The following is a 25,769-nucleotide window of genomic DNA, read 5'->3' as shown; positions in this document are numbered from 1 at the left end:
GAAAGGTCTAATGGAACAACTGGAGACATGCTGCAGATACTGTGACTTTCACCAAAACAAATGGTGCCAATTCAAATAAAGTTCAGCGTTTTTGACCACACCACCGAGTAAGAGCTTAGCTATTCAAATTCTTTCTCCTGAATAACTGTAAGAGGCATTTATTAGAAATATGCTTAAATTTAGGTCTTAGCATCAACTTCATACAGCCTTCTGCCTCATCTTACAGTGTGACTACCAAAACTGTCTCTTTCCTAGCCTTGATAAAGGCCATTTTTGCCACCTTGGATCTTCGCAGGTCTTGTCTCATTGTTTCATGTCTCCTCCCTCCATAACCCAACCATCAACAACATTGGCTGTAATAAAACTTTAAATGCAAATCACCTTATGTAACAATTTTACAAAACACTTAGAACAACAACCAAGTAACAAGTCTTTTGCCTATCGAATTCTCCCTAAAGTGCATCTATGACTTCCAAAAAACATGCTGAAGGAAAAAATCTGAAGCCTTACAATTAGAAACAAAGTAGGAATAAATGTAAACAAGCCCCAAACTGAAAAAAAAAACCCAAACCCAAAACCCAGCTTCAATAAGAACAGAATCATAGTGGAAGCATTAAGTTCAATATTTCTTTTCTTTTATTCTCTCACCACATTTATTTCACATTTTCAAACACTGAAAAGCTGTTATTTTTCCCAGCAAAAAAATATAGAACGTTCATCTTTCAGCTGCATTACTGTTGGCAGACATTCACTTCCAGTATAAATCTTTTCTAAATATTCAAAGTAAGCATTGAATTCTCTGTTGTGAATTCAAACTTGTCCATATGGGGAAATACGTGTAGTATCAATCAGAATATCTTGAAAAATTATGTGTGAAGAGGCTGATCATAACATTTACAGAACACACACATGCTCAAAACCACACTCTTAATCTAATTTTTAGTAAATGCTATTCCCCACATCTCTACAAATTAACGTGAACTGTTCTTATGAAAGGAGTATTATTTTTATTTAGGTCTTGATACCTTAGGGGATAAACTTTCTTGCCCACTATTCAATTTAATGCCTTGCACATTATCTTTTGCATGGAGGACATGACTAATAATGTTGCCAGCCATGCAAACAATAAATGACACTATCTACAAGTGTCAAAAGGAGCATCAGACTCACCAAGCTGCATCTTTACACCAAAAGGAACTCTGATCGGACTTCAGTAACAGGACCCAAATAATGCTCCTGCTCACAGTCTGAAGTAGCAGATTTACCACATTTATGTATTCAGATTGAGAAAGGAATTCTGTGACTGCAACACTGCAACCTTTGAAAGCACACTGCATTCTAAGAAATGTGAATGAATGCCCATGTCAAAGAAGCCCAAGGCTTGTGTTTCAGCATAGAAACATCCCCGCCGTCAGAAAGTACTATCCTTATGGCCAGAGACAGCAGGAAGCAAAAGATGCCATCTAATTTTAACATCGGCAAAATCGGTTTTTAAATCCACAAAATATTAAGAGCAAATAGTTAACTGACTGGCAAACACTGGGGCTAGGCACTACCATTACAGTTAAAAGGTAAGAGCCCTCAAGTTCTACTCCACTCTTCCATCAGCCACTCTAGAACTGCTGTAAAGCCACTCATGTATTTTTATTTAGAACCAAAAAAATCCATCCATTTGAAAAAAATACTACTGTGTGTTATAATTTGTTCACGCACACCTGACTGTATTAAGCCCCATTCCCTTCCCTCATTCCACTCCGCAAGGACAGACTACACAAGTTCTAGAGAGCTGCAGAGGACCATCTGCTACAATGCTCTACAAAGCCACAATCACAGACATGCAACTTCTTGTTTTGTTTATGTAAGAACTGTTACACATGATCAAGGTCAGTTTTTGGACAAGATCAAATAGTAGATCCATGGAATTAAAATTTACAACCCAGCTAAGTGGCACTTTCATTTTCTGATGTGCACAAACAGAGTAAGACCTAGTTTTACCATTCACATGTCTTTGTTTAGAAGGAGCGGTGTCATGTCTGGAAACATAACAAGAAATTTTCATTTTTTGTTGACTCATACAATGGGTAGATAATTTGTAGGTGATGCGGGGAGAACTGAGTGATGAAAGGCACTGGGGTAAAAAGGATTGGAGCTATTTAGAGGAAACACAACGTTCATGAGAACACAGATCATTACCATTTGTGCTGCAGAAGTCTAGATACCAACCAGGGTAAAGACCTATTGTATAATCCAAGCACCTTAAAGGAGAAGTTACTTCTGTCCTTAACTACTTACTTATTAAGACGGACAGAAGGTGGGAGGACTGACACACTATACACCAACCTGGCCTACTGACACCTGGTTAAATCATGATTTTCCTGACAGCTTGAAACAATACATTCTTGACTTAAAATTAACACAGTATGTTGGATTTAACACACCTGTACTGGTACCTTCAAGACCAACAAAATTTAGGAAGGCATAATCACAAGAGATCATAAGGATTTTTTAACTGAATAATAACATTCTACTCTCACTGTAATTTTATTATAACAACAGGGACATGAAGAATAATCTGTGTTTTTTTCAGAGGTATTCAAGACTTGAAAATTAAGGAAAAGTCCTGTAACTTGAGCAGTATTCCTTTTTGTTGTTGTTGTTATTGCCGTACTGCACAAGCTATTTATCTCAAGTCAAAGAATCTACTAGAGGTACTTTATAGTCACTAAAAATCCCTGACCTGAGGTTGATCCTTGATCTAAGGTGATGGAACTAGGTAGTTACCTATGAGAATATCAATGTAAAATCCTTATGATCTATTGTGATGACACCTTACTGTCCAGGAAGACTTCAATCATGTTTTGGGCCAAGCCTCAGTTCTTCTAGTGGTTTTATTCCATTCTTAATGCTGAAATATTGCTGACTGATGTTGAATTTGCTTCAGCATCTAATTTTCAAAATAAGTTCAGCTTCAACTGTGTGGGTTCACAGTATATAAACATCAACAAGAACTATGTTGGATCTTCTTCCCAATCATAGAACCACAGGGTTGGAAGGGACCTCTGGAGATCATCTAGTCCAACCCCCCTGCCAGAGCAGGGTCACCTTACAGCAGGTTGCACAGGAAGGCGTCCAGGCGGGTTTTGACTGTCTCCAGAGATGGAGACACCACCACCTCTCTGGGCAGCCTGTTCCAGTGCTCTGCCACCCTCAAAGGAAAGAAGTTCCTCCTCATGTTTAGGTGGAACTTGCTATGCTCAAGTTTGTGCCCATTACCTCTTGTCCTGTCGCTGGGCACCACTGAAAAGAGCCTGGCCCCATCCTCCTGGCACCCACCCTTTAAGTATTTATAAGTGTTGATAAGGTCCCCCCTCAGCCGTCTTTTTTCCAGACTGAAGAGACCCAAATTCCTCAGTCTTTCTCCATAAAAGACGTGTTCCAATCCCCTAATCATCTTTGTAGCCCTTTGCTGCACCCTCTCCAGCAGTTCCCTGTCCTTCCTGAACCAGGGAGCCCAGAACTGGACACAGTACTCCAGGTGCGGCCTCACCAAGGCAGAGTAGAGGGGGAGGATGACCTCCCTCCACCTGCTGGCCACACTCTTCTTGATGCACCCCAGGATGCCATTGGCCTTCTTGGCCACGAAGGCACATTGCAGGCTCATGGTCATCCTGTTGTCCACCAGGACTCCCAGGTCTCTCTCCACCGAGCTGCTCTCCAGCAGGTCAGCCCCCAACCTGTAGTGGTGCATGGGGTTATTCATCCCTAGGTGCAGCACCCTACACTTGCCCTTGTTGAATTTCATAAGGTTCCTCTCTGCCCAAATCTCCAGCCTGTCCCGGTCTCTCTGTATGGTGGCACAGCCTTCTGGTGTGTCAGCCATGCCCCCCAGCTTTGTGTCATCGGCAAACGTGCTGAGGGTGCACTCTATCCCCTCATCCAGGTCATTGATGAATATATGCAATCTGCATATATGATTGATGAACACATACAATCTGCAAAACTAACTGATGGCAAGGAATGTTATGGATTCAACTAGCAGTTTTACATTTTAAAAATCAGTGTTTTCTCTGCTTTTGTCACTGAATCTGTTGTGGCCTTATCTTCAAGACCAGTCAGAACTCCCTACAGATCCAGAAATGCAAACTGAGGGCTGTTATCTCAGATAAGGGGACATCAAGAACTCCCTGTCTTGCAAAAACAGACTATAATGCCTATAAGCATACACACAGAGCTAGGTCAGTTTATCTGGAGAAAAGCACCTACAGCAGGAGAATTACACAGAACCTTTTAAAAACCAAAACCAGATCAAACCTTTTCTTGTCAGCTGCTATAGTCTGTGAAGTAGATCTGTACGGAGTCATGCCAGACAAATCTTTAACTTCTTACATTCCTTACATACTCTTTAACAATCTAAATTTGCCTACTCAGTTTTTGCCATGTGCAAGCCACCTGATACCCACCAACCCAAAACATCAAATGATTTTTTTTTCCCTCCTTGATGGAAGTGCTTCTCAAGCAGCAAGTGCAATTCAATAATGCTGCCACAGAGGCCAGTCATACCCCTTTTACCTCAAACAGCACTTGAACAGAAAAGGAGATAAACACCTGCTGTCAGCCCCATAGGAGGAGATGGATGGTGGGGACACATTATCCTCTGTGCATGCATTTCCCACATAGAAGCAGCTGCAAGTCATATAAGCTTGCGGCGCAGGCAGTGAGATGCATTCCAAATGAGGAACCTGTTCCTCATCTCCCCCTAAAGCAGCAAAACTTTGGCAAATCATTTTATGTTTATACTTGCAACAGCAGTAACATCCTGGGGTTTAGGTAAACTGAGGAACACTTTCAGTTTAAGAATTAGTTTTGGTAAGGAATTCTAGGATGCTTCATGTACTACCGTCCAAATTAATATTTTCTCTTTTGGGTCAGCTTGTAGAAGGCATTTCAGAAATGGACATAAATGAGGCTGAACACATAGATCACAATACCTGACATATATCCACATTCGATTTAACAGCCTAAAAAATCTTATGACTTCTCAGTCTGACTCCCTGGATAACTCCCATAGTTAATTACCAGAGGCAGATTACTAATGAGAACCGTAACTCTATGCAACTTTGCCAAGAGGGTTGTGTCTTGTTCAGCCAGCCACTATCTTCTATGGATCCAGAGAGCTACAAAGCTAGTCCATACAAAGCGTAAGAGAAAAAAATGTGGAAAGCCCAAGATGAGCAAGAAAACATAGTTTTACCAGTGACCAGGTAAGAGGAGCAAAAATCAGATCTCTCCTTCTGAGGGAAGCCAGCCCTTTGCTCCTATTTGTCACGTGCCACAAGCGAGTCACCAAAAACCGTGCAAAACATTTATCAGAGAAGAAAACATTTCTACAGCCACTTTAAGTAGGCTGAAAAGTCAACACACACGCGGAATGAGCTGCCTCGGGAGAGAAACACCCTCAGGAGCAGAACCTAACTGCGGCCCTTCAGCGGTACAACTGTCAGAGGCTCACGGCCGACATTTTTCACGCCAGACAAAACGGCCCGGGAGTTTGCAAAAGAGAAAGCAGCCCGGAGGAAGGCACGGAGCTCCGAGCAGGCATTCCGCCCCGGTGCCTCCGAGCCGACCGTCCTCCCCGGCCGCCGGCGGACGCGGGTCAGTTAGCCCCATCTCCCGGGTCTGCGAAAGCAAAAAATACACCAGCCGGGGCTGGAGGCGCCCCTGCCCGCCGCTCGCCACCAGCCGCCACCGCCCCCCGAGGGACAGCGGCCCCGCTCCCCCCGCCGCGGGGGACCTCCGGGAGCCGCCGGACCCTCCTTCGCCCGCTGCCGGGCAGCAGCCCCTCCCTCCCTCCCGACCCCACCGAGCGGGTACCTTGTGGCCGAGCCTCCGCTCCTCCTCACGGGCCCCGAGCCATGGAGGCGCACCGGGTGGCGGTTGACCAACGGCCGCTGCCGCGCGCGCGGCCACCGCCCCCCTCCTCCTCCTCCTCCTCCTCCTCCTCCTCCTCCTCCTCCTCCTCCTCCTCCTCCTCCTCCTCCTCCCCCCTCACCTCCCCCTCTCCCGCCCCGCGCGCGCGGCAGGACAACGTGCAGCAACGCCCGTCCCCACCATCACCTTGAGGCCCGAGCGGGGCCCACCGCGCAGGCGTGCGCCCCGCCCCCTCGCGCGGCCCTTCTGGGGTGCGTAGTCCTTTCCCTTCAGCCGGCCGGGACCGGAGCCACAGCGACTTTTACGCGTGCGCAGCGCCGCCGCGTTTCTCCCCCTCCACCCGGAGGTGACGCCACCGTTCCTGCCGCCGCGCTTGCGGGGGCGTCACTTCCGCAAACAGGATGGCGGAGGGCTGGGCCGGGTGAGTGCCGCGCGCCATCCCAGGCGGCTCGGCGGCGGCGGGGCGCGCGAGCGGGGTGCGCGAGGCGGCGGTGAGGCGGCGGTGAGGCGCGGCGGGGCGGGAGAGCACGCGCGCCCCGGCGCCCCGGCCTGGCGGGCGGGGTGGGAGGGGCCGAGGGGAGCCGTGAGGAGCCATTGCCGCGCCACTGGCCGTCGCCAATGGGCTACGGGCTGCGGCGGGATTCTCGGGGTGGCGGCGCGGCGGCGCGCGCTTCGTCCGTTGCTGCGGTGGGCCGGGCCCGGGCCGGCTCTGGGGGCCCTGGGAAGCCGGTCTGGCCCGCGGCCTGCCCTGCTAGGGGAGGATGGGGGAGCTCCGTGTCCGCCGGCGTCGGGACGGGCGCCCGCCCTCTGCGCAGCCCCCCGTGACGCAGCTAAAAAGTTTTCAGGGCCCAGGCCGGTAACGGGGTGGGGGGGAACTAGTGTGTGGCGCGACGGCCCCCGTCGTTGCCTTTCCCTTTGTGGGCCGTGAGCGCAGTCCCGTCCCCCGTTCCCCCGGCGTTTCGAGCTCCGCAGGTTTTTCTTCCTCAAGGAGCTGCCCCCTGGGTTGCCCTCGCTGGTTCCGAAGTTCCGATCGCTTCTAAATTCCGGCCTTAAAAGCGGCTGGTAAGCGGCTTGGGACCAGCGGGTGAAGATATGAAAGGGCGCCCTTCTTTAGAAACGTGAGTTGGATGCTGTACCGGCGTGGAAAAATGATTGCCATAAGTCATATTTGGAGGCGACCCGTTGAGGAGAGCTGCTCTGGGGTCTCTGTACAGTGGTGCGCTTAATGATTGTGTTTTGGCCCTCGTTAGGACACTTAAGCCTGGGTACAGTAGAGCACACGTGGTTTTTTTGTTACACTGAAATAATAGGCCACTGCTGTAGGAAAGGAGTTGCCAAATTATCCTTTCTTTTACTTACTGAAAAGCAGGTTGCCCTGCTTCCTGGTGGTGGTGGTGTAAAGAAGGCTGCGATGTGCTGGAGACTACATGAGCTTTGTAGCAGTGATTTGCAGTCCTACACGCCGCGTACTGTTTGTGGAGATACAGAAATGCAGTTACAGCTGAAGATTCTTAGTATTCGTGACGCTTGAGGCATAGTGGATATTCTTGGCAAACTCCAAAATCCACAGCTGATAGGAAATTTGCTTTTAAAAAACACCGTGTTTTTTGTTTGAGGACATCCATTTGAAAACATACCAGATTAAGTAATAAATTCCTTAATTTGAAGGACTCTGTCAGCTTGTGTTTCTAAATATAAAGTGATTTGTAGGTTACTTATTATGGGGAGGGGAAAAGGGAGACTGCAGGCCAAAAAGCAGTAACGCATTACGGTTGAATTAATAAAGATAGCCAAGGAAGACTCAAACATGAAGAGTAAAGAGTTATCTTAATTTGGTCTTACTATAATGAGAGTACTTTGAAATTCCACGTATTTTATTGTGTTGTCTTATTAAATAACTAGTCAAATTTGAAGTCTATATGTTGCCTAGAGCAAAGGCATGTTATTTTTTTGTAATGCCAATATTATGATTGAAAGTCATGACCATAACCATGAGTAAGTGAAATTAGACAGTAAATAGTTTGTGTGTGGGTGGTTTTTTTTCCCCTCCCTCTGTAGGTTTCCATTCTGATCGAAGGACAAGGAGACTAACCTGTTAAAAATGGCTGATTTAACCAAGACAGAAGAAGAGGAAGTAGAGAAGAGTTTGGATGAAGAAGTGGAGGAAACACCTCGTACTTTAGAGGCAGATTCGGGTATAGGTTGCGAAGGCAATAGCTCAGCTTCAGGTACAGTGCACTCCACTGAAAATGAAAAAGAAGTTGACACTGGTAATCAGGACGGCAGACCAAAAAGGAAGAATTTAGATCCTGAAGATGAACCTCCTAAGAAAGTGGTGAGTATCGTTTATTTTGAGCTGTGTTGAAATCCTTGTTTCAAAGCCTTATAGCTCAAGAAAAGATTGAAAATATTTATGCTAAACATACGTGAACCGTCATGAACTGCCAAATGTCAAAGTTTGAGGGTAGCTTCCTACCAAAATAACAGGTGCAGAAGTTATGTTAGGCTTAACGGAAGAGAAGGGGGGCTAGTAATGAGAACGTTAAGAAAACTGATCACAGCATGTGGCTTAGTCTAATTCTAAGATTATCTTTCCATTGTCTGTGGTAGCAGTCTGGTAGTGTAGTGCAGGGTTTACTGGCATTGGTCCAAGTCATGTGTCTTGAATTGATATATTTTGTATGTTGATATCCCGTGTGTTAGTACAGTTGTCTGTGCGTGGGAGTTTCTTCTATAAGATAATGTTGTCCTTTAATTTCCTCAGTAAGTTATTGTATAACTGAGAAAGTTCTACGAACTGCATCCTCTGTGATATAGTTTCAGTATAATCTGTTAGCAAAGTGAAGTACTGAAAGGTTTACAGATGTGTGTTTTGTTGTTCTTTTTTTAAGACCCCAAGAGTAGCAGAAAATATTTGTCCTTTTAACTAGGAGGGTGAAATGGGTAATGTTTTATATGATGCTGTCCTTTATTATGTATGTGCTTGTAGAAACTGATGCTATAATATCCAGTCTAATTTTGACCTTTTGGGATATTTAAGTGTAATTTGAAAATGTCTTTGACCTAATGTTTTGTTTCTCTGTTCAGAATTTTTCCAGGATGTTAATTTATGGCTAAGCAATCCCGTAAAATAAAAGGTGCCCTTTGTTGTGGTAGAAACATCGTTAACCCTTTCGTCTTTTTAATAAGGTGGTTCTGGGATAAGATTTAGATGGACAAGAAATATGTTGTTTTGGCGTAGCTTAAGGGTGATTGCGTTGAATGCAGCTGCCAGCATCTAGATGTTATTGCTGATGGCTCTTTGCAACTGTGCTTGCAGCAGCTGAGATGCGTTAATGGATTGTATGAATATGTCCCCCACACTTGTCAGAGTCAGCTATTCTAGCTTACGTCACCTTCAGCGGCCATTCAGGGGGCCATCTGTGCTTACCCTAAAAAAGACCAGAAATGGTCAAAATATTTGTTAGTATCTATCAGTCTAGTGTGGTAATAAACAGATGATGGGGTCATAGAGATTCCAGACAAGTATGCCTCTGTTCATTCTGAAGTTTACCAAAATTATATGAAATGCTGAAGAATTAATGTAGTATATTGAAGTCAGTCAAGCCCTCTTTTCCCTTGAGGAAGTGCTGTTTGAATAATAAGATATTGGGATGTTGGGAATGCTTTTAATTGCTGTGTGAATTCACACTGACTGGGGCTTTGTAGTGTGTTTGTGGATTTTAATTGAGAATCCTTCGTTCTAGTTTATGCTGTTATTTCAAACACTTTTGTACTTCACAGAATTTCTGTTGCTACTCCCATGTTCTGTTACTTTGTATTTTATTTATAATTTATTTTAATTTCATGTTTATAATTGGAGATTATTTTCAAGGTGAAGAAATGTTAGGAGCATAATATCTGGATGTAGCCTGCTTCTCTGTGTCACATGGGACAGAAACCTCTTGGAGTATTTAACAGTTTAGGTTAAAACAGAGCCATTTCTACAGCTAACTGTTAAGCATTAAATGGGATACATCATCAAGTCATTAGGCTTGTTCCCTTACTATGGTCTGTTTAAAGCTCTGCCAGTGGAATCATCCTCTTAGGGCTTTATGCAACATCAACTAGTTGTCATTTTCATTAAATTGTCAGTTTATACACTTCTGTTAGATGTAAACACTGAATTTCTGAAACAGGATTTTTGAAGAAGCTTAAAGTTCCTCGAGAAGGAACATCCTCTTCTTCAACCACAGGTTTAAGGGGAATGAAACTGATTCTTTGAGAGTGGTGAGAGTATTAGAGAACTGAAAGGTAAGTATTTCTGTGAAGGAAGGATGCTGGGCATCATCCATCAGAAATTACCTGGACCCACTGAAAAGGGGATTACATTTTTAAGAGTTGTCTCTGTGATAATTGAAGTACTGACATCAGTACAAGGATGAATATGGGAAATGTTTTTATATATTTATAGTGATGGTGTTCTTCACAGTATTACTTATTTACTTTCTTAAATGCTCAAAGTCATGTCTTTTGATTAAATAAAAAAGTAATAAAAAGAATTCACTGCTTGAGTCCCTTCCTTTATTTCTACAGCGTGAGGTAGGCCATGGGCAAACTGTAGCTGCACATTATAATGAACTTCAAGAAGTTGGATTGGAAAAACGTAGCCAGTCTCGCATATTCTACCTCCGAAACTTTAATAATTGGACAAAGAGTGTCCTCATTGGTAAGGTTACTTAATTGATTACTTAGACTTTAATAAAACGTAACTAATTTTTGTATCAAAAGCTAGCATTTTTTCTGCTTTCTAATGTTGGTTATGGCACTTTGTGTCTTAATACATGGTAAGATTTTTCAAGTGCAATAAAACATCTATGTCTATTTTTATTTTGAATCTTTATGATAGTGTTTTATGTTGTTGGAGTGCCAAATATATGCTAAAGTTTTAAAGATCAACTGACCTAAAACCAGAAAAAGTTCATACTGGAAGCTGTTCTTCTTCGTAACATTTTTAAAGAGAAAGGTACAGCTTTAAGTCATAAAGAATCTGTCTGTTCCTGTTAGATTGAGCTGTTCTTTTTATTTAAATATATCTGAAATATTTTCATAGCCATTTTCCCAAAGCAGTTGGTCCCTCAGGTCTAGATTAAGCAATTCTGTAGGAAACTTGAACATGTAAATATTTTCTGTATTATCCGTAGTCAATGATTTAAAAAGATGAAAAACTGGAGGATGTAGCTCTTTAAGGGTCAGCATCTTTTTATAAAAGGCCAAGACTGCTATCCCACAACTTAATTCCGAAGTGAGGAAACAAAACCATTAGATATCTCCAAAGGTTTGCCTGCAGATTCAAGAGGGATCCATGCCAGGAGGTGTTGGCACCATTTATCTTAGCATGCTGGTTTTTGTTGTGTTGTATCAGAGCAGTTAGAAGCAAGTATTTCGGTTTTTATAAAGCTGTTCCTGGAGCCTGTGTTGAAGCCTTTCAGTCGTGATGAATTTCAGTAGTGTGGTGTTAAAGCAGTTGTATCCAAACATATTTTGTGTTTCTTACTGTGAAGGAAAGTTGCTAGCGTGCTGATATGTTTTGTGTAATATGCCAGCATCAGTCAGAGCAGAGATAATCTAGACAGAGTGGATATAGATGAGAAAATTAAATTGGTGTATGTAGGGTAAAAAGACAGCAAGCAAGTAGCTGATGTTATTGCAAGTCCTAGGAGAGTGATTGGAGAACATTATGCATTTTTGTAATGTGACCGCAATGAAAAGTTGTGGCTGATGCTTTTAATTGGCTTTTACTGTTTTGCAAAAGGTTTTCCCATACTTTCAAGTAACATCTGTCTTCATTGTAATGGTAATGAAAGGGAATCCTGTTTCCCCACTCACGCATGGAGTGGTTTAGCGATGTGCAGTTTTACCTTCGTCTGCCAGGAAACAGTTTGGAGCTCCAGTCATTAAGCACCGAAAATATTCATTATCTGCTTCATAATGTTAGAAGTTTGTGGTTGCTTTCATCATTAGCGCTTTCTGGAAAAAGAGATTGAAGTCTGTAATGTTAAGAAGATTTATAGGCAAAGTAAGTTCTGAGATATTTTAAAATTCTCAAACCCTTTTGGTCTTTTAGGGACCTCTGTGGAATACAAGTGAATTGGGGAGACCTGTATATGCATTCTGTCTTTTTATTTTCCTAGGTGAATTTATAGACCGGGTACGACGGAAAAAGAGTGATATAACTGTATTGGATCTAGGATGTGGCAAAGGTGGAGACTTACTGAAGTGGAAAAAAGGCAGAATTAAAAAACTTGTCTGTACTGGTAAGAAGACACAATAACTTTCCAGGGAAAGTACACCAGTGTTTTATGGGAAAAACAAGCACATCTCCAGTCTTTTATTATTTCCTTTTTCAGTCAGCCCAAAAATGCAATGATATACCTCCCGTCAAAAAGTCGTCTTTTGTCTTTTAACCTGAAGACATCAACTTGATTGCCAGCGTAAATACAAGAACCATTAGTTTTCTGTGTAACGAGCTTTCAGTTCAACTCATAAATAAAAACTGTTATCAATAAAGAAATGCACAATTGTCACAGATTGTCTTAGACAAAGTGTGACACTGGGGAACAGACCAACATTTCGTGTTTTATGTATTTTCTCCTGCATCTAATTGCTTGTAGCGTTTTTAACTGTTATGAAAATACGCACCTGAGAGTTACATTTTAAAAAAAAAAAAATCAAACAAACACCACAGTGGTTTTACAAAAAATGGACTGATTAAATTTTCATTTAAATAGTTTGCTTCTGTTCTACCAAAAAGCAAGCCAAGGATAATCAGAGGAAGCATTACTTAACTTCAGATTTAACAGATACTAAAATTTCATAAAATCCCTTTGGTGGGAATTACTCTGGGTATTCTTTTTAGAGTTCTTTCTTGCCTTTCTTTTTCAGTTGTCAGTCTTCAAATACAGTAAATAAATTTGCTTACAAAGTTCTTATGTAGATTTATTGCATATTGTTAGTTTTAATATTATTCAGTGAAATTATGTCTGAGAGAGGAACAGTCTTAAAAAAATTCCCATAATGCAATATATCAGCCTATATCACATAATTGCGTTTCAACATCTTGTATATTTGTGAGAAGATTAAGACTTTCAGTACTATTGGAGAAGCTCTGGCAGGTGAACTGTTTTAGCTAATGCATACTAGACTCTTAATCCTAACAGCACTTAGTATCAATCACCTGGTATCCGTTATTTGAAATTCTGGAGGCTTGCTTTGCACTTTTGAGGATGGGAGCTTTCTAAAATCTTCACATTACAACTTTTGCCTGAGGTAAAGACTGAAAATGACAGAGTTATAATCCCAAACACCTTCTACAAATTAAATTCCTTCTCTACAAATTTTTGTCAAGAAGTTTGTTTGTTCCCATCAAAGTGTAACTGAAGATCAGCTTTTATCCCTGCTGTAATGGGTCTGCTGTGTTCCAGTGATCATTCCATTTTTCTTTTCTGGGGAGCAGCATATGCACTTTTTTTTTTAAATTTCTCTCTCTCTCTAGATATTGCCGACATTTCTGTGCAACAGTGCAAGCAGCGATATGAAGACATGAAAGCCCGATGTCGTTATAATGAACATATTTTTGATGCAGAATTTATACAAGCAGATAGTACCAAGGTACAGTTCCTATGCTTTATAACATTTTGGAGATTTAAAATTCTTGTGCTAAGCAAGCGTAGGAAGTGATGCTAGTGCTGTAATATTTAGGGCATGTATATTCTTAAGAACAGATTGTTGTACTACCAGGAAAATCAACCACATAGGTTACTGAGACATAGTTAAATGCACTTTGTTGCTGTTTTACACTGTAACATTCTTGAAGCCTAAATGTCTTTTTCAGATAATAAATCTTGTGCTTTCAGTTTCTTGCACTTGCTTCTGGGGTTCTGGCAGCCAGCATGGGATGTTGGAAACCATCTTGGTGAATGTGTGTTTTATGCTGGAATGAATAAAGGATGTTTTCTGATTTGACTTTTACATTTTGCTTATCCTAGTATTTTTTTTTTTTTCTAGCAGCATTACTGTAATACATATCTTCAAAACTGGTGTGATGGAGCAGATATCTTAAGACTGTCTGGAAGCAATACTGAATACATTGCTGAGGCTTATGAGACAGTCTTGTAACCAGCACTGCTTTTGCTTCCTGGAAATGCGTCCTGAGAGTGCCCTGCTGATGCAGGCTGAGGGACAGAACCTACCTGGTTCTAGCATGTCTATGGAAAGGCTGAAACTGTTCTTCCCAGCCTTGCAGGGAGGGTTATTGGCTTGAATTCTTGTTTGCCTCTCCTTCTTCTGAGGAATACAGTCTGTTGCAGGTTCCAGGTCACCTCTCTCGGCTCAAAATTACAGTCAGGGTAGAGAGGAGGGAGCCTTGGCCAGGAGAGAAAGGGATATTTTCGTGTTGCTGTTACAGCTCAGTCTTACGTGCACACTTATTTTCTGTTGCACATTCTGTTCTGTCTGTCTGTGCACACAAAAGTTCATCTTCCTGCCTTTGTATCTCTATCACCTATGTTGTATATAATGCAAAATCTTCTTCTCACAGCTTGTCTAATTCTGCCCACCTCTGTTTCTCAGTTTCCTGTATCTCTATTTCTCAAAGTGTGGAGGGGGAAGTAAATGAACAGATAAAATTGCTATGGATATGTGAAGTGTCCATTTTTGCCTTGCCCCATACAGGACTTCTGACAGTATGTGGCATGAACTGGTAGAGATTGGGAGTGAGTGGGTGGATGAGAAGTCTGGGAAAGAAGAGAAACTTGGGTAGGACTGTTAAGTATGAAATATTTTAAGTATGGAATGCGTATCATGAGCATTGGGGAGAATTTTTGTGCTCCTGTCTTATGGTGGCTAACTAGTATTATGTAAAAGAAGCCTGACCAAGAAGAGTTAGAGAACTGCTGAGTACAGGGTCAAACTGTGGCAAGCTTTAACCTGACCATTTTCAAGGGCTTCAAGTTCTGCAGAATTACTGGTTACTTGGTCTGAGGTGGAGAGGAGTATGTTGGTACGCATGTATGTATGTGTGAGAATACAGACAAATGCAACTTGTCAGGCAGGCAAATCGCCATATTTAAAACAAACCCTTCTCCTCTCAATTACATGTTTAATGGGTCGGTTCTTATTACAGAGACTTAGGAAACTGAAAATTCGTTTATTGTAATTGTTTCCAGATAAACAGTGGCTTGTTATAAACCCTCAGCAGTAAAATATCTCTGGAAACTCTTAGGTAACTAACCTTGAGTTTTGGCCTTTCAGGTGTAGTGGTGTTACTTGACAACATGAAAAGAACTTGAAGACGTGATAACTTTGAAATGTGCATGTGTATTCTTCTTGTTCCCAAATGTTGCGTATGGTTTTCTGTGTAGTAGAGGACACTTTTTACCTTTTACCTCTTAGCTTTTTCATGTTGTTCTCATTGAACTTCTGAAGGAATGGGGGCTGAAGGGACAAACGTCAAAGGATTATGGTACTAGTGTATTTGTTGAAAGACGTAAGTGAATCATGCTTGTTTCTGTAGCTCTTATTACTTTTTTTTCTTTTTAATCTATTTCAGGATCTCTTGTCTTCCAAGTACAATGATCCAGATATGCGCTTTGACATTTGCAGCTGTCAATTTGTTTACCATTACTCATTTGAGACATATGAGCAGGCTGATATGATGCTTAAAAACGCTTGTGGGAACCTCTCTCCTGGAGGGTATTTCATTGGCACAACTCCAAATAGCTTTGAACTTGTGTAAGTACTTTTATATTCTATTGCCCTTCCAAAAGCTTGTGAAGCATTGTTAAGTAATAGTTGGTCTTACAGTGCTCTCATAAGTTTGTGCAAACAAAAGCAATTTTTTTGGCAACAATTTTTGGATTCTAGTCAGGAAAATCTTACTCGTGAATTTGACTCAAACAGGTAAATCTGTACTGGTCCTTGTCTTTTGCACTTGTGGCTCTTCTGGTATAGAGTGTAGCTCTTCATACATAAATCCTCTGTAGTGACTTAAGTACGGGCAAAATCGCGACAGCCTGGGGAATAACTCTCAGGGTTTTGCTGTGGTAGTTCCAAGAAGCTGGACTTGTCCATGTAGACTTTGTCTTGGCTAAAGGTTAATTTTCTACGTCCGTTTAGTCCTTGGTATGTTGTATAGGAATGATAAACTGTTAAAACCTAGGATGATGCTTCTCTTCATTTCATTGTTTCATTGCCTTATTAGATAAGGAAGATGGGAAACTACAAAGATCACTGAATGCTGTAGTACTGGGAGAGACACTTTCAGGCCTCTTATGCATAGTTTTCTCTACTTGTTAAATTAAAAGCTGCTCAATTAATGTTTGTTTTTATCTCATTTTATAGAAAGCGACTTGAAGCTTCAGAAACAAATTCATTTGGGAATGAGGTGTACAACGTAAAATTTGAAAAGAAGGGAGAATATCCCTTGTTTGGCTGCAAGTACGATTTCCACTTGGAAGAAGTGGTTGATGTCCCCGAGTTCTTGGTTTACTTTCCATTACTGGAAGAGTAAGTTATACATTATACAGTGAAATCTGTGAAACATAATAAGCATAGGTTTAGCTTCTGTGTCATTGCATAATACTTGAAGAAAATTGTATTTTGCCTTTCTTATTATATTTTTAATTTCTTCATTTTTTGTTGTTGCTCCAAATGAAGAGGTTTCTTGCATTTGCATCCACAACTGTAATCTGTCTGTTGCACACAGTTGAAGGTGCTCTGGTCAGAACTTGTGAAGACTTAAACTAGGTCTTGCACAAGAATATCTGTACCTGATGTGTTCAGTCTGTCCACAAACCTTTAGTGCTGTCAACTTTTTCTTCTTTAATTTTAACTTTTTAGGGGGTTGTCCTTCAGCAAGCCTTCTTGTATATCCTCTCCATCATGGTGCGTCTTTGTTGTCTTCTCCAACTTTCTTTGGGTGTTTGTAGCATTTTTCCTACAACTTATTTTTTCTTCCTCTAAATCTTCTTCATCTGTGAGCATGTGTTTTGCAGTACCTCTGTGTGAATTCATATTTTGCCTTTCCCAGTGCGTCTCCTGAGGTACAGACAAATATTTCCATGTTGGGGTTTTTCCTGCCATTCAAGCTTAGTATGGTTGTTAGACAGTATTAGGCTTTCCCTTCAAACCTGTATATTTTCACACACTTCATTTGTAGTGAAGTTTCATTCTATTAAAAATGCCAGTATCTGTCAATGACACCTGTAACTTTAGTGTTTTATGACCGCAGTGTCTGCATAGCGTTGAGATGTAAGGCACTAAATCTAGTAGAAATAGGTTCTCTCTAAGTATATCCGTAATATCTGACGTGACAGGGTGATGATACTGCAGGGAAAATACTGTAGTCTGTCTGGAAGTTCAGATGGAACTTACTTCTCTGTGTTGGGAGAAGAGGCATTTTTCTATTAAAATGTTTGTAAATGACTTCTGTGTAGATTTTTGTTTTCCTAGTTAAAAAAAAAAAGTACAGTTTCTGATGTTAGTGCTTTTTTTTTCATCTAAATGTGTTTACTAAAAACACGAATTCTAGAAAGAGTGTAATCCTAATGAATACCATAAGATGTCACTGTGGCTTAAAATTGTTCCTTTGAAAATAAATCTACAATAATTTTGTGGCTTCCCTAATTAAGCTTATTATTTTGACAGAATGGCGAAGAAGCATGGTATGAAATTAGTCTACAAAATGACATTTCGGGAATTCTATGAAGAAAAAATCAAGAACGAGGAGCATAAAATGCTGTTAAGGAGAATGCAGGCCTTGGAGGTAAATATGGAGTTAATTTGTTTGATTTAAATAGCATTTTACATCTTGTTAATTATTTATGCAATAATTGAAATTCCTGTTGTGAACATTGTGCAATTAATTAAGGGCTACCAATAGAAGAACTAAACTCCTGTGGCTGAAAGTGTGACTGTGGTGAGTTGACCTTGACTAGCTGCCAGACACCATCAACCTGTTATCTCACTCCCTCTTCCCAACAGGATGGGGGAGAAAATAAGAAAAAAAACTTGTGAGTCAAGATAAAGACAGGGAGATGGCTTAGCAGTTACCGTCACGAGCAAAACAGACTAAACTTAGAGAAGGTTAATTTAATTTATTATGAATAAAAAACCAGTAGAATGGTGAGAAACAAAAACAAACCTAAAAACCCCTTCACCCCACCCACTACTTGTTCTCAGGCTCAACTTCACTCTTTCACTCCTGACCTTCCTATCTCCTCTTCCCACCCTGCAGCGCAGGGGGATGTAGAATGGGGGTTGTGGTCAGTCCATAACATGTTGTCTCTGACACTGTTTTCTCCTCACACTTTCCCCCTGCTCCAGCATGGGTCTCTCCCATGGCATACAGTCCTTAACAGACCGCTTCAGTGTGCGTTCTCTCCATGGATGCAGTCCTTCGGGAACAGACTGCCCCAGTGTGGATTTGTTCCTCACAGGGTTGCAGCTCCTGCCAGAAAACCTGCCCCTTGTTTGGCTCCTCTCCATGGGCCACAGCTCCTGCCAGGAACTTGCTCTGGTGTGGGCTCTCCACAGGCTGCAACTTCCTTCAGGGCATGTCCACCCAGTGCAGCACGGGGTCCTCCAAGGGGTGCAGTGTGGATATGTGCTCCACTGTGGTCCTCCATGGGCTGCAGGGAGACAATCTGCCATCACTGTGGTCTTCCCCAGGGGCTGCAGAAGAGTCTCGTCTCCAGTGCCTGGAGCACCTCCTTGCCCTCCTCTTTCTCTGGCCTTGGTGTCTGCAGGGTAGTTTCACGTTTTTCCTCTCTTCTCTCTCACTGCTGTTGGGCAGGGTTTTTTGCGCTTTCTTAAATAGGCTTTCCCAGAGGCGCCCCACTTGTGGCTGAGGGGCTCAGCTGTGCCCTGCTGTGGCTCTCTTGGAGCCAGTGGAACCGGCTGTGTCTGGCATGGGAGACCCAGCCTTTCCTCCCAGAGGCCATCTCTGCAGCCCCCTGCTGCCATCAGCACCCAATAGAGTGATTCAGTTTTGTAGATAAGATATCAGTTTTGAGGCAAGTTTTTGTTTTTACTAAGTAGTAAGCAGAAGGACAAGAATCATGCCTGGTGTGAGAGTGGCAACCATAATCGATTTCTTCCTCAGCAGAGAGACTGAAAGCTGGATCTTTGTGCAAGGATTGAAAAGACAGAAAGTAGTCTTTGTAGGAATAAAAGGACAGGCCATGTTTGTGAAGAAATGGCACCTGTAGCAGCTTATGTTTTTGCCCAATGTTTTTGCCTTTTTTTATTTTATTTTCAAGCTCTTACCCTGGATGATTTCAGCATCTGTAGAGAAGCTTTTCAATGGCATCTCTGAGGCTTTGGTTTTACTTACAGTTCTCTGTGCTTCCCTCAAAACTATCAAGTCAAGTATCTGGTGGCTTATTAAACTGAGCCACACGGCTGCAAGCGGACTTGACTGTCTTTGTTGACTCTGAAAGGGACAGTGCTTTGTATGGACACATATTTCCAGAAGCATGGTGACACAGCTTTTGACATATCAGCTTTGTTCTTAGGAAAGTGCGAGTTGTCTTAAATTAGTGGCCGCTTACAATTGAGGACTACATTGTTAAGTACAGACCATTATGCAGTAACTGGGATCCTTAATAAGTGTAAGTATATGTTAGTTTTGAAGAATCAGTTGTATACTTCTGTTACAGCTCCTGTGTGTTATTAAAGCATTTTAAGCATTTCGCTTGAAATCTGACAGTTGCTCATTTCTTAGTACTGTTTCTCCTGTTTTGGAGACATAAGAATAAAAGTTAACTTATAAATCCTGTGTGTCAGATTTTCTGGGAAGTAGAGAATATCAGACCTGATCTTGTAGGTGCTGTAAAGGAGAGATTTAAATTTAAAATCCTCTTAGCCCAGAACAGAGATCAGTAATTACTATGTTGTGACAAACCCTTGACTGATGTGATTAATGTATCTTATTAGGCAATTCATATATTTTTTCTTACTTTTTTTCTGTGTTCTCCAGCCATATTCTACATTTGGTGATTCCAGGCTTGTTTCTGTTAAACCTGATGATTATGAGCACGCAAAAGAGTTCATCAAAGATGGCAAAGCGAAGTTGCCATTGGTAAGTTCCTTCTTATTTCACTAGAGCAAGTGGTGTCTAAAATTGAGGTCCTGATCTTTTGGACATGTGGTGCCTTCTTCGTTTCAACTACAGTGAAATTCAAGGTATGAATGTCTCTGTGCATGTGAAAAATGGCAGAGCTGCAGGACTGAGTACTTCGTCTAGTCTATACCCCATACTCAAAGAATCGAATTCACTTAATTTGGTAGCTATTAAGAAATTTGCAGCAGTGCAAAAGGGAAAGAATGTCTCGCCATCTTCCTTGGCAGCTGTTCTAACATAACTCTTCTTAATTTGAAGAATTTTCTTGTTTCTGGATCATCACAGTAACAATTTAAAGCTTTAGCTTTCTTCTTTTAATAATCTGATGGGAGAGTTGAAAAGTTTATTCATAATACCATATGTATTTGAAATCTTGAACATTGTTTTTCTGTTGTCTTTTTGGGTGAAGAAGATCCAACTCCCTTCTTGGCCGATTTTATTGAAGTTCTGTAAATGCCATTTTTTTAGAATTTGCTGTGTCTTCATTATTTTAATCTTTTAACAGAACTCCTAGAATTAGACTAGGCCTACATGCATAAAACTAAATCTATATGTTTCCAGCTTCCATTTTATTAAATACAGTATTCTGTTCACATTCTGGAATGAAAAGAAACTTTCTTTGTGATTATTATAATCTTACCTTGTACAAAACTTAGTCTGCTATCTTGTCATATATTCTTCTGCATTTCTCCTGTTTTGCAGGTTGATTTATGACTTCAGAAATAAAAGAATAATTATCCATCTTTAATGGAGGTCACATTAGATTTTAGATCAGTGGTCCAATTAAATATGTTTTTTTTCTGCTTCTAGTCCTGTATTCTAATGCACATGGTGGCTTTCTGAGCTTGCTGGCTTTCTCATGTTTTTATAAAGGGTTTTTCTTTCTTTGTAGTCCTAGGAGTACATGATAATGTTGGAGTTATCTGCAGCTGGTCCCCTCCCAGCCTTTCATTCTTCTGGATCGATCTCAGAGTTGGGTGCATGATGGACAGGAGCCTGTACAGCTGCTGTTCCTGGGAAGTGAGCAGGAGGACAGGCAATGTCTGCTGTGATTTTTCCCCAGGAACTGCTGCCATGTGGCTATTGCCTCTCCATCTGTAGCCAGGCTAGCTATTCAGGGTAGCATATAGCTGTGGGTTTGCTTCTCCCTGTGCATTTGGGGAGTTAGGCCGGATGGCAACATTGCAAAGGCTTGGTTTAACCTAACTATTCATGCTGAATGGTTCCTGATCAGCAATGTTGGCTCTTTCACTCTGAATTTTAGGTCTTTTTTTATGTGTTGAAGCTCTTTGACAAGAGAGAACCAAAATTGGAGACTAGTTTGAGTAAAGATTGTAGTTTTAGTAAAATTATATGCAGTTACTGATGGATGGCATCCTATTTTATTGTCATAGGTATAACATGAGGCTGGTCAGCTTTAAAAAGAAAATTACTGTGTCACGTGGCAAAGAAGAAATCTGCTTGAACAAGCCTTTTTTCACTAGTGTTTTAAAAGATGAATCATTTGGTCAGTGGGTAGCATATGGGCTAAATCATGCCCCCAGTGAGGACTCACTAAAAGGGAATGGAGTGGGCAGAGCAGAAAACGAGCTTATTGTTGTTACCTCATGCTTCTTAATTGGTAAAGTAAATGGCAGCTGCTTTTTACTTGTGTACTTGCTCTGCTTTCATCTGAAATGCTGAGCTAGGAGTAGGTTTCCTAGGTTGCAAGGCAGGCTGTTTTTTCACAGTGTGTGAGCTCGGTTGGAGTTAGTCTCCTGCAGATAGAGTGTTTGTGGGCTGCAGGGTGGGAGGTACGAGGTGGAGGCAGGCAGTATTCCTGGGAAAGGTGGCAGCACCATGATACAGGGCCTCTTCTTCTGTACAAGTGATGGGCATCTTGGGCTGGAGAGTGGCTTGAGCCAGGTCAGGTCACACTGTTGTGTCGTAATGGGACCCAGTGTGCCTCTGCATTGCAGAGGCATTCAGCCCAACAGACTGTTGTCCCGTTCTCCTATATCTGTGTAATTTAGGTGTGTTCCATTATCTGGGGTGTTCCAATTCCTTACCATCCTAGTTATTGGAGTTAGAAGTATCTGTGGTCTACAATAATGCTCTTCTCATCCCTAAATAGCCAGCCAGTGTGGGTGGTTAGAAGTTGGTCTGTGAAAGATTGATAATCATGACTTAAACTGGTGTTCTATTGTTTCCTCACTTTTTTTTTTGTTGAAACTGGATTTCTAAATTTTTTTTTTTATTTGTCCCCTTCTAGGGAACCTTGAGTAAATCTGAATGGGAAGCAACAAGTAAGTATTGTTTTGAAAACTCAGTATTGACTGAATGACTGCTATGGAAAGTGTGTAAAATAGCCTGTTGGTTATGGAAGAAAAAACATCAATCAGTCAACTATGAAACAAACTCCAGTTGGGACATACTTTCATCAAAAATAATACAAATCTGTTTTGGGAAGAGAGGGACCGAAACCTTACTCTTTGCCTGTGGTGATACGTGTTTCAGGAAGAAGTAATTAAAGCATGGATGGTGAAGTATTTGAATGTTTTATAAAGGGAGGAGAAAAGAGTCAGGGCCTCGGACACTGAAAAGGATACACTATTGTTAGATATGTTTTGAAATTTTGTGAGCATGTGCCATGGGAAACTTTTGACATGCTTTTGTTCCAATGTTAAGTTTAATAACACTCAGATACAAGGGACTGAGAATTCCAAGGATAAAAACTGGCTCCCAGAGAGATTATTACTAACTTCTGTGTAACTGCAGCCAACCAGTGTTTGCATTTTGCAGACCGTTATACTTGTGTTAGTGGTTTAAAAACAAATAAAAAATGCTGTTCAATTAATGAATGAAAAAATCTTTAGTTAAGGTGTTTACTTTCTTAAGTTATTATCTATTTTTTCAAGGTATGAATCATAAGGTAGACATTATTCCAGCAATGTCAAGAGTATTATATAAACTATTAATCTAATTGAGAGGGGCTTTTTGTACCTTTAAAAGTTCAGTGATGACTGTATTTTCTTAGTAGTCCCTTTGTTTCAGAGAGATGTGGAGTACAAAGCTTCTGATAGTTAGGATATAAGCACAGCTTGCGTGTTGTATGGAACTTCACTTTGCTTTCTCTCTGAGGCTTGTCTTGAAAGATTTGCAATGTAGCTATGGCACCTCATCCATTAAAACAAAAGCTGAGATCAAGTGGAAATCCATAAATGTTTAATTAAGAGTCACGGTCTCAAGAAACTGGTTTAACTTATCTGTCTGGTATGAAGCATAGCTGGTGTTGATTGTATGCCAAATAAGTATTTCCCAAGGGTGCTGGTGTGGACTGTATGAGCATTCATTTCTAGAATCATGCTGTCCTGGAGTTGAGAAAATGCCATCTAGTGTTTGTAGATATTTCTTCTTTGTCCGTGATATTTTAAGAGAAAATTAATAATTCTGTACCATGAGTTTATTCACTTCTTAATTAAAAATGAACTTGATCATTTCACCCCTAATTGTCCATTACTGTGTATGTGAAGGAGTCTTTAAACTTTGTTGCATACGACTTTTTATGCACCAGTGAATGTTAATTATGTGTAGAATAGCATAGTAATTTATGAATTACATTCACATTTCATTAATATCATGAACTGAAATTAATGTTGCATTAAACATATCAGTAGTATTTAAAATACTTTGCTTTTGTGCATTCTTAGCTCTGTTGTGAAAACATGTCTAAACCGTACTGGAATTGAACACTAGTGTTACTCATTGGGAAACCATACCAGTTTTTAGCATTTCAGTAACCTGCTAACAGGTTGTTCGGGCAGAGTATCAACCTGTTTACATTTTGAAAACTTAATCAAGTGGCAGAGGAGGAAGCTGAAACTTTAAATACTGCATTTTCTTTTTTAGGTATTTACTTGGTATTTGCATTTGAGAAGCAACTGTGAAACTTCACATACTGGGTGCAGCAAGAAGAGATCATATCCATGTGCAAGTTGGAATGGTCAGAAATCCATTGTGGCAACTATTTTTTTATTTTTTATTTTTTAATTATCAGAAGTGTGCAGGACACTACCGAAAACTAGAGCAAGCTCATGAATCTGAGTTACATTGCCTGTCTGTGACAGATGGACTTGTGTGTGTATATATAAGAAAGATTCTGAACCAGTCTTTTTAAGCATTTGTAAGCAATCTGCATGCTCTCAAAACTCATGTTTGAACTTGACACAACTTTATGTTAGAAATAAATGTTTTGTTAGTAGAAGTATGTTTGTGATTACAAGCCTGACCCTGCACTTCCTGAAACTGATGGAAAAAGGACTGTTGACTTTGGTGCAGAATGAGGGCCTAAATATTGTACTGCAAGAGCTCAGTATATTCAGACATATGGGGTATGTCTACATTGCATGCAGAGCTAAGTGGCAAATAATACCCGAGTCAGTTTGAGTACCTCTGTGCTGTGCTCAGGCCTGCAGTGTAAATCTACCTTAGTGGTATTCAATTTGTAGTTTATGTGGTAAAGTCCCACAATGTTCCTGTTTTTCGTGCTTGCTGATATGTAGTGTCACTTCATGGTGCTTTCAAGATTAAACGAGTTTGTTCTGTACAAAACTGCTCTGAAATAAGTGAATTTCTAAAGTTTTAAGTCTCTATGTTGTTTTTCCAAATATGACTATATGATAACCAATAACAGCTGCTGAACTTAGATGACTGAGTATTTTCTGTTGTACTAAAGACTCTCCTGAATTTTTGGTAGTTTTAATGTTTCCTGAAACATATTAGACAGATCTTAGACTGTGCTTCTTGTGTCATAAAATTCCAAATGGGCTTGGCAGAAGGATGAGCTATTAGTGGTGATAGAGAACTCATTGCAGTCCTTAAGGCATTAGGAACACAGTAACATGCTGGATCATGAACCAGAAGGAGAGCCTGTGTAACGTTTGAGGATACTAGAAGTTCACTCTGGGATGGAGGGCTGTGAATGTGTGTACGCACCCCAGTACGTGTGGATAGCAATCCCCAAATTAGAGCCCAATACTTTGTGAGTAGAATCCAATGATATCAATAGACAGAAGTCTGCCTAACTACCATCTTAACTGCCCGTCAGTCTCTTAGAGCTGGATTTAGGGATTTCTGACATGCTGTTTCGTCTGCTTTCCATGTGCTTGTAGCCATCCGCTACTGAGAGGGCACGAGTGCTTCATGTTTTTTCCCTCCCTTCTTGGCCTGACAGTAGCTGTTGGCTAGTATAGTTTACATAGAGATGAAATGGTGAAATGTTGATGGTACACGAGTATTTTGAAAAGCTGTAATAAACCTAGGAAAGAACGTTTCTGTTACAGAGCTAAGCATTCAAATTATTTGAGTTTGTAGTTGTATTGCCTTCCCCCTGTATTTAGGTCATAGTCCTGATTTTTTGTATAGGTATTCTTCTATACAGTAAAAAAAAACCTTCACCAAAGCAGTAGAATCACAGCCAGTTCTGCTGCTGAAATTAAGAAAACAAGACTCTTGTCTGCTAGAATTAGTACTCATGAAACTAGCTGAAAAATGCTGACACTTTAGAAATGCTGAAATGTTTAATTGAAACTGTGTGTGTCAAAGCTAGTTTTGTTAGATTTCTTGTATCAGATTTCATTTGAAAGTTCATTGTTATGCTATTTTTGGAAGAAATCAGAATAATAAAAAGAGGGGAAATCCA

General features: G+C 41.0%; 2 protein-coding genes across 7 annotated transcripts in view; one reads left to right on the top strand and one right to left on the bottom strand.

The window, feature by feature from the left end:
• Positions 1-6,260, bottom strand: part of FAM210A (family with sequence similarity 210 member A) — a 21,230-nt gene extending 14,970 nt beyond the window's left edge. Inside the window, exons 1-2 of one of the 4 annotated variants that reach the window (XM_074576569.1) lie at positions 6,050-6,135; positions 5,872-5,995 (exon numbers count right to left, since the gene is read on the bottom strand). The gene's annotated coding sequence lies outside the window, so the exon portion shown is untranslated. Of the gene's footprint in view, positions 1-5,871; positions 5,996-6,049 lie in introns of those variants that run through there. The other 3 variants (XM_074576570.1, XM_074576572.1, XM_074576571.1) reach the window with 3 other exon arrangements.
• On the top strand, positions 6,171-25,769 carry RNMT (RNA guanine-7 methyltransferase). Of its 3 annotated transcripts, XM_074576568.1 has the most exons (12): positions 6,247-6,349; positions 7,298-7,573; positions 7,987-8,263; positions 10,504-10,636; positions 12,102-12,224; positions 13,463-13,578; positions 15,518-15,699; positions 16,309-16,473; positions 17,614-17,731; positions 19,946-20,047; positions 22,341-22,374; positions 23,978-25,769. In XM_074576568.1, exons 3-12 carry the CDS (start codon positions 8,030-8,032, stop codon positions 24,013-24,015), a joined length of 1,245 nt encoding a protein of 414 aa, XP_074432669.1. In that variant the 5' UTR covers positions 6,247-6,349; positions 7,298-7,573; positions 7,987-8,029; the 3' UTR covers positions 24,016-25,769. The 3 variants fall into 3 exon arrangements, with proteins under 3 accessions (XP_074432666.1, XP_074432669.1, XP_074432667.1); XM_074576565.1 differs by lacking the exon at positions 7,298-7,573 and having other exon boundaries at positions 6,171-6,349; XM_074576566.1 differs by lacking the exons at positions 6,247-6,349; positions 7,298-7,573 and adding an exon at positions 6,554-7,046.

This window comes from Larus michahellis, chromosome 2 (genome assembly GCF_964199755.1).
Source record: "Larus michahellis chromosome 2, bLarMic1.1, whole genome shotgun sequence".
Lineage (NCBI taxonomy): Eukaryota > Metazoa > Chordata > Aves > Charadriiformes > Laridae > Larus > Larus michahellis.
This window is presented reverse-complemented; position numbering and strand designations above follow the sequence as displayed.

Coding starts and splice junctions, on each gene's coding strand:
- RNMT (XM_074576565.1), top strand. CDS start 8,030: ATGGCTGATTTAACCAAGACAGAAGAAGAGGAAGTAGAGAAGAGTTTG. Junction 12,225..13,462: donor TAAAAAACTTGTCTGTACTG/GTAAGAAGACAC, acceptor CTCTCTCTCTAG/ATATTGCCGACATTTCTGTG. Junction 20,048..22,340: donor GCAAAGCGAAGTTGCCATTG/GTAAGTTCCTTC, acceptor GTCCCCTTCTAG/GGAACCTTGAGTAAATCTGA.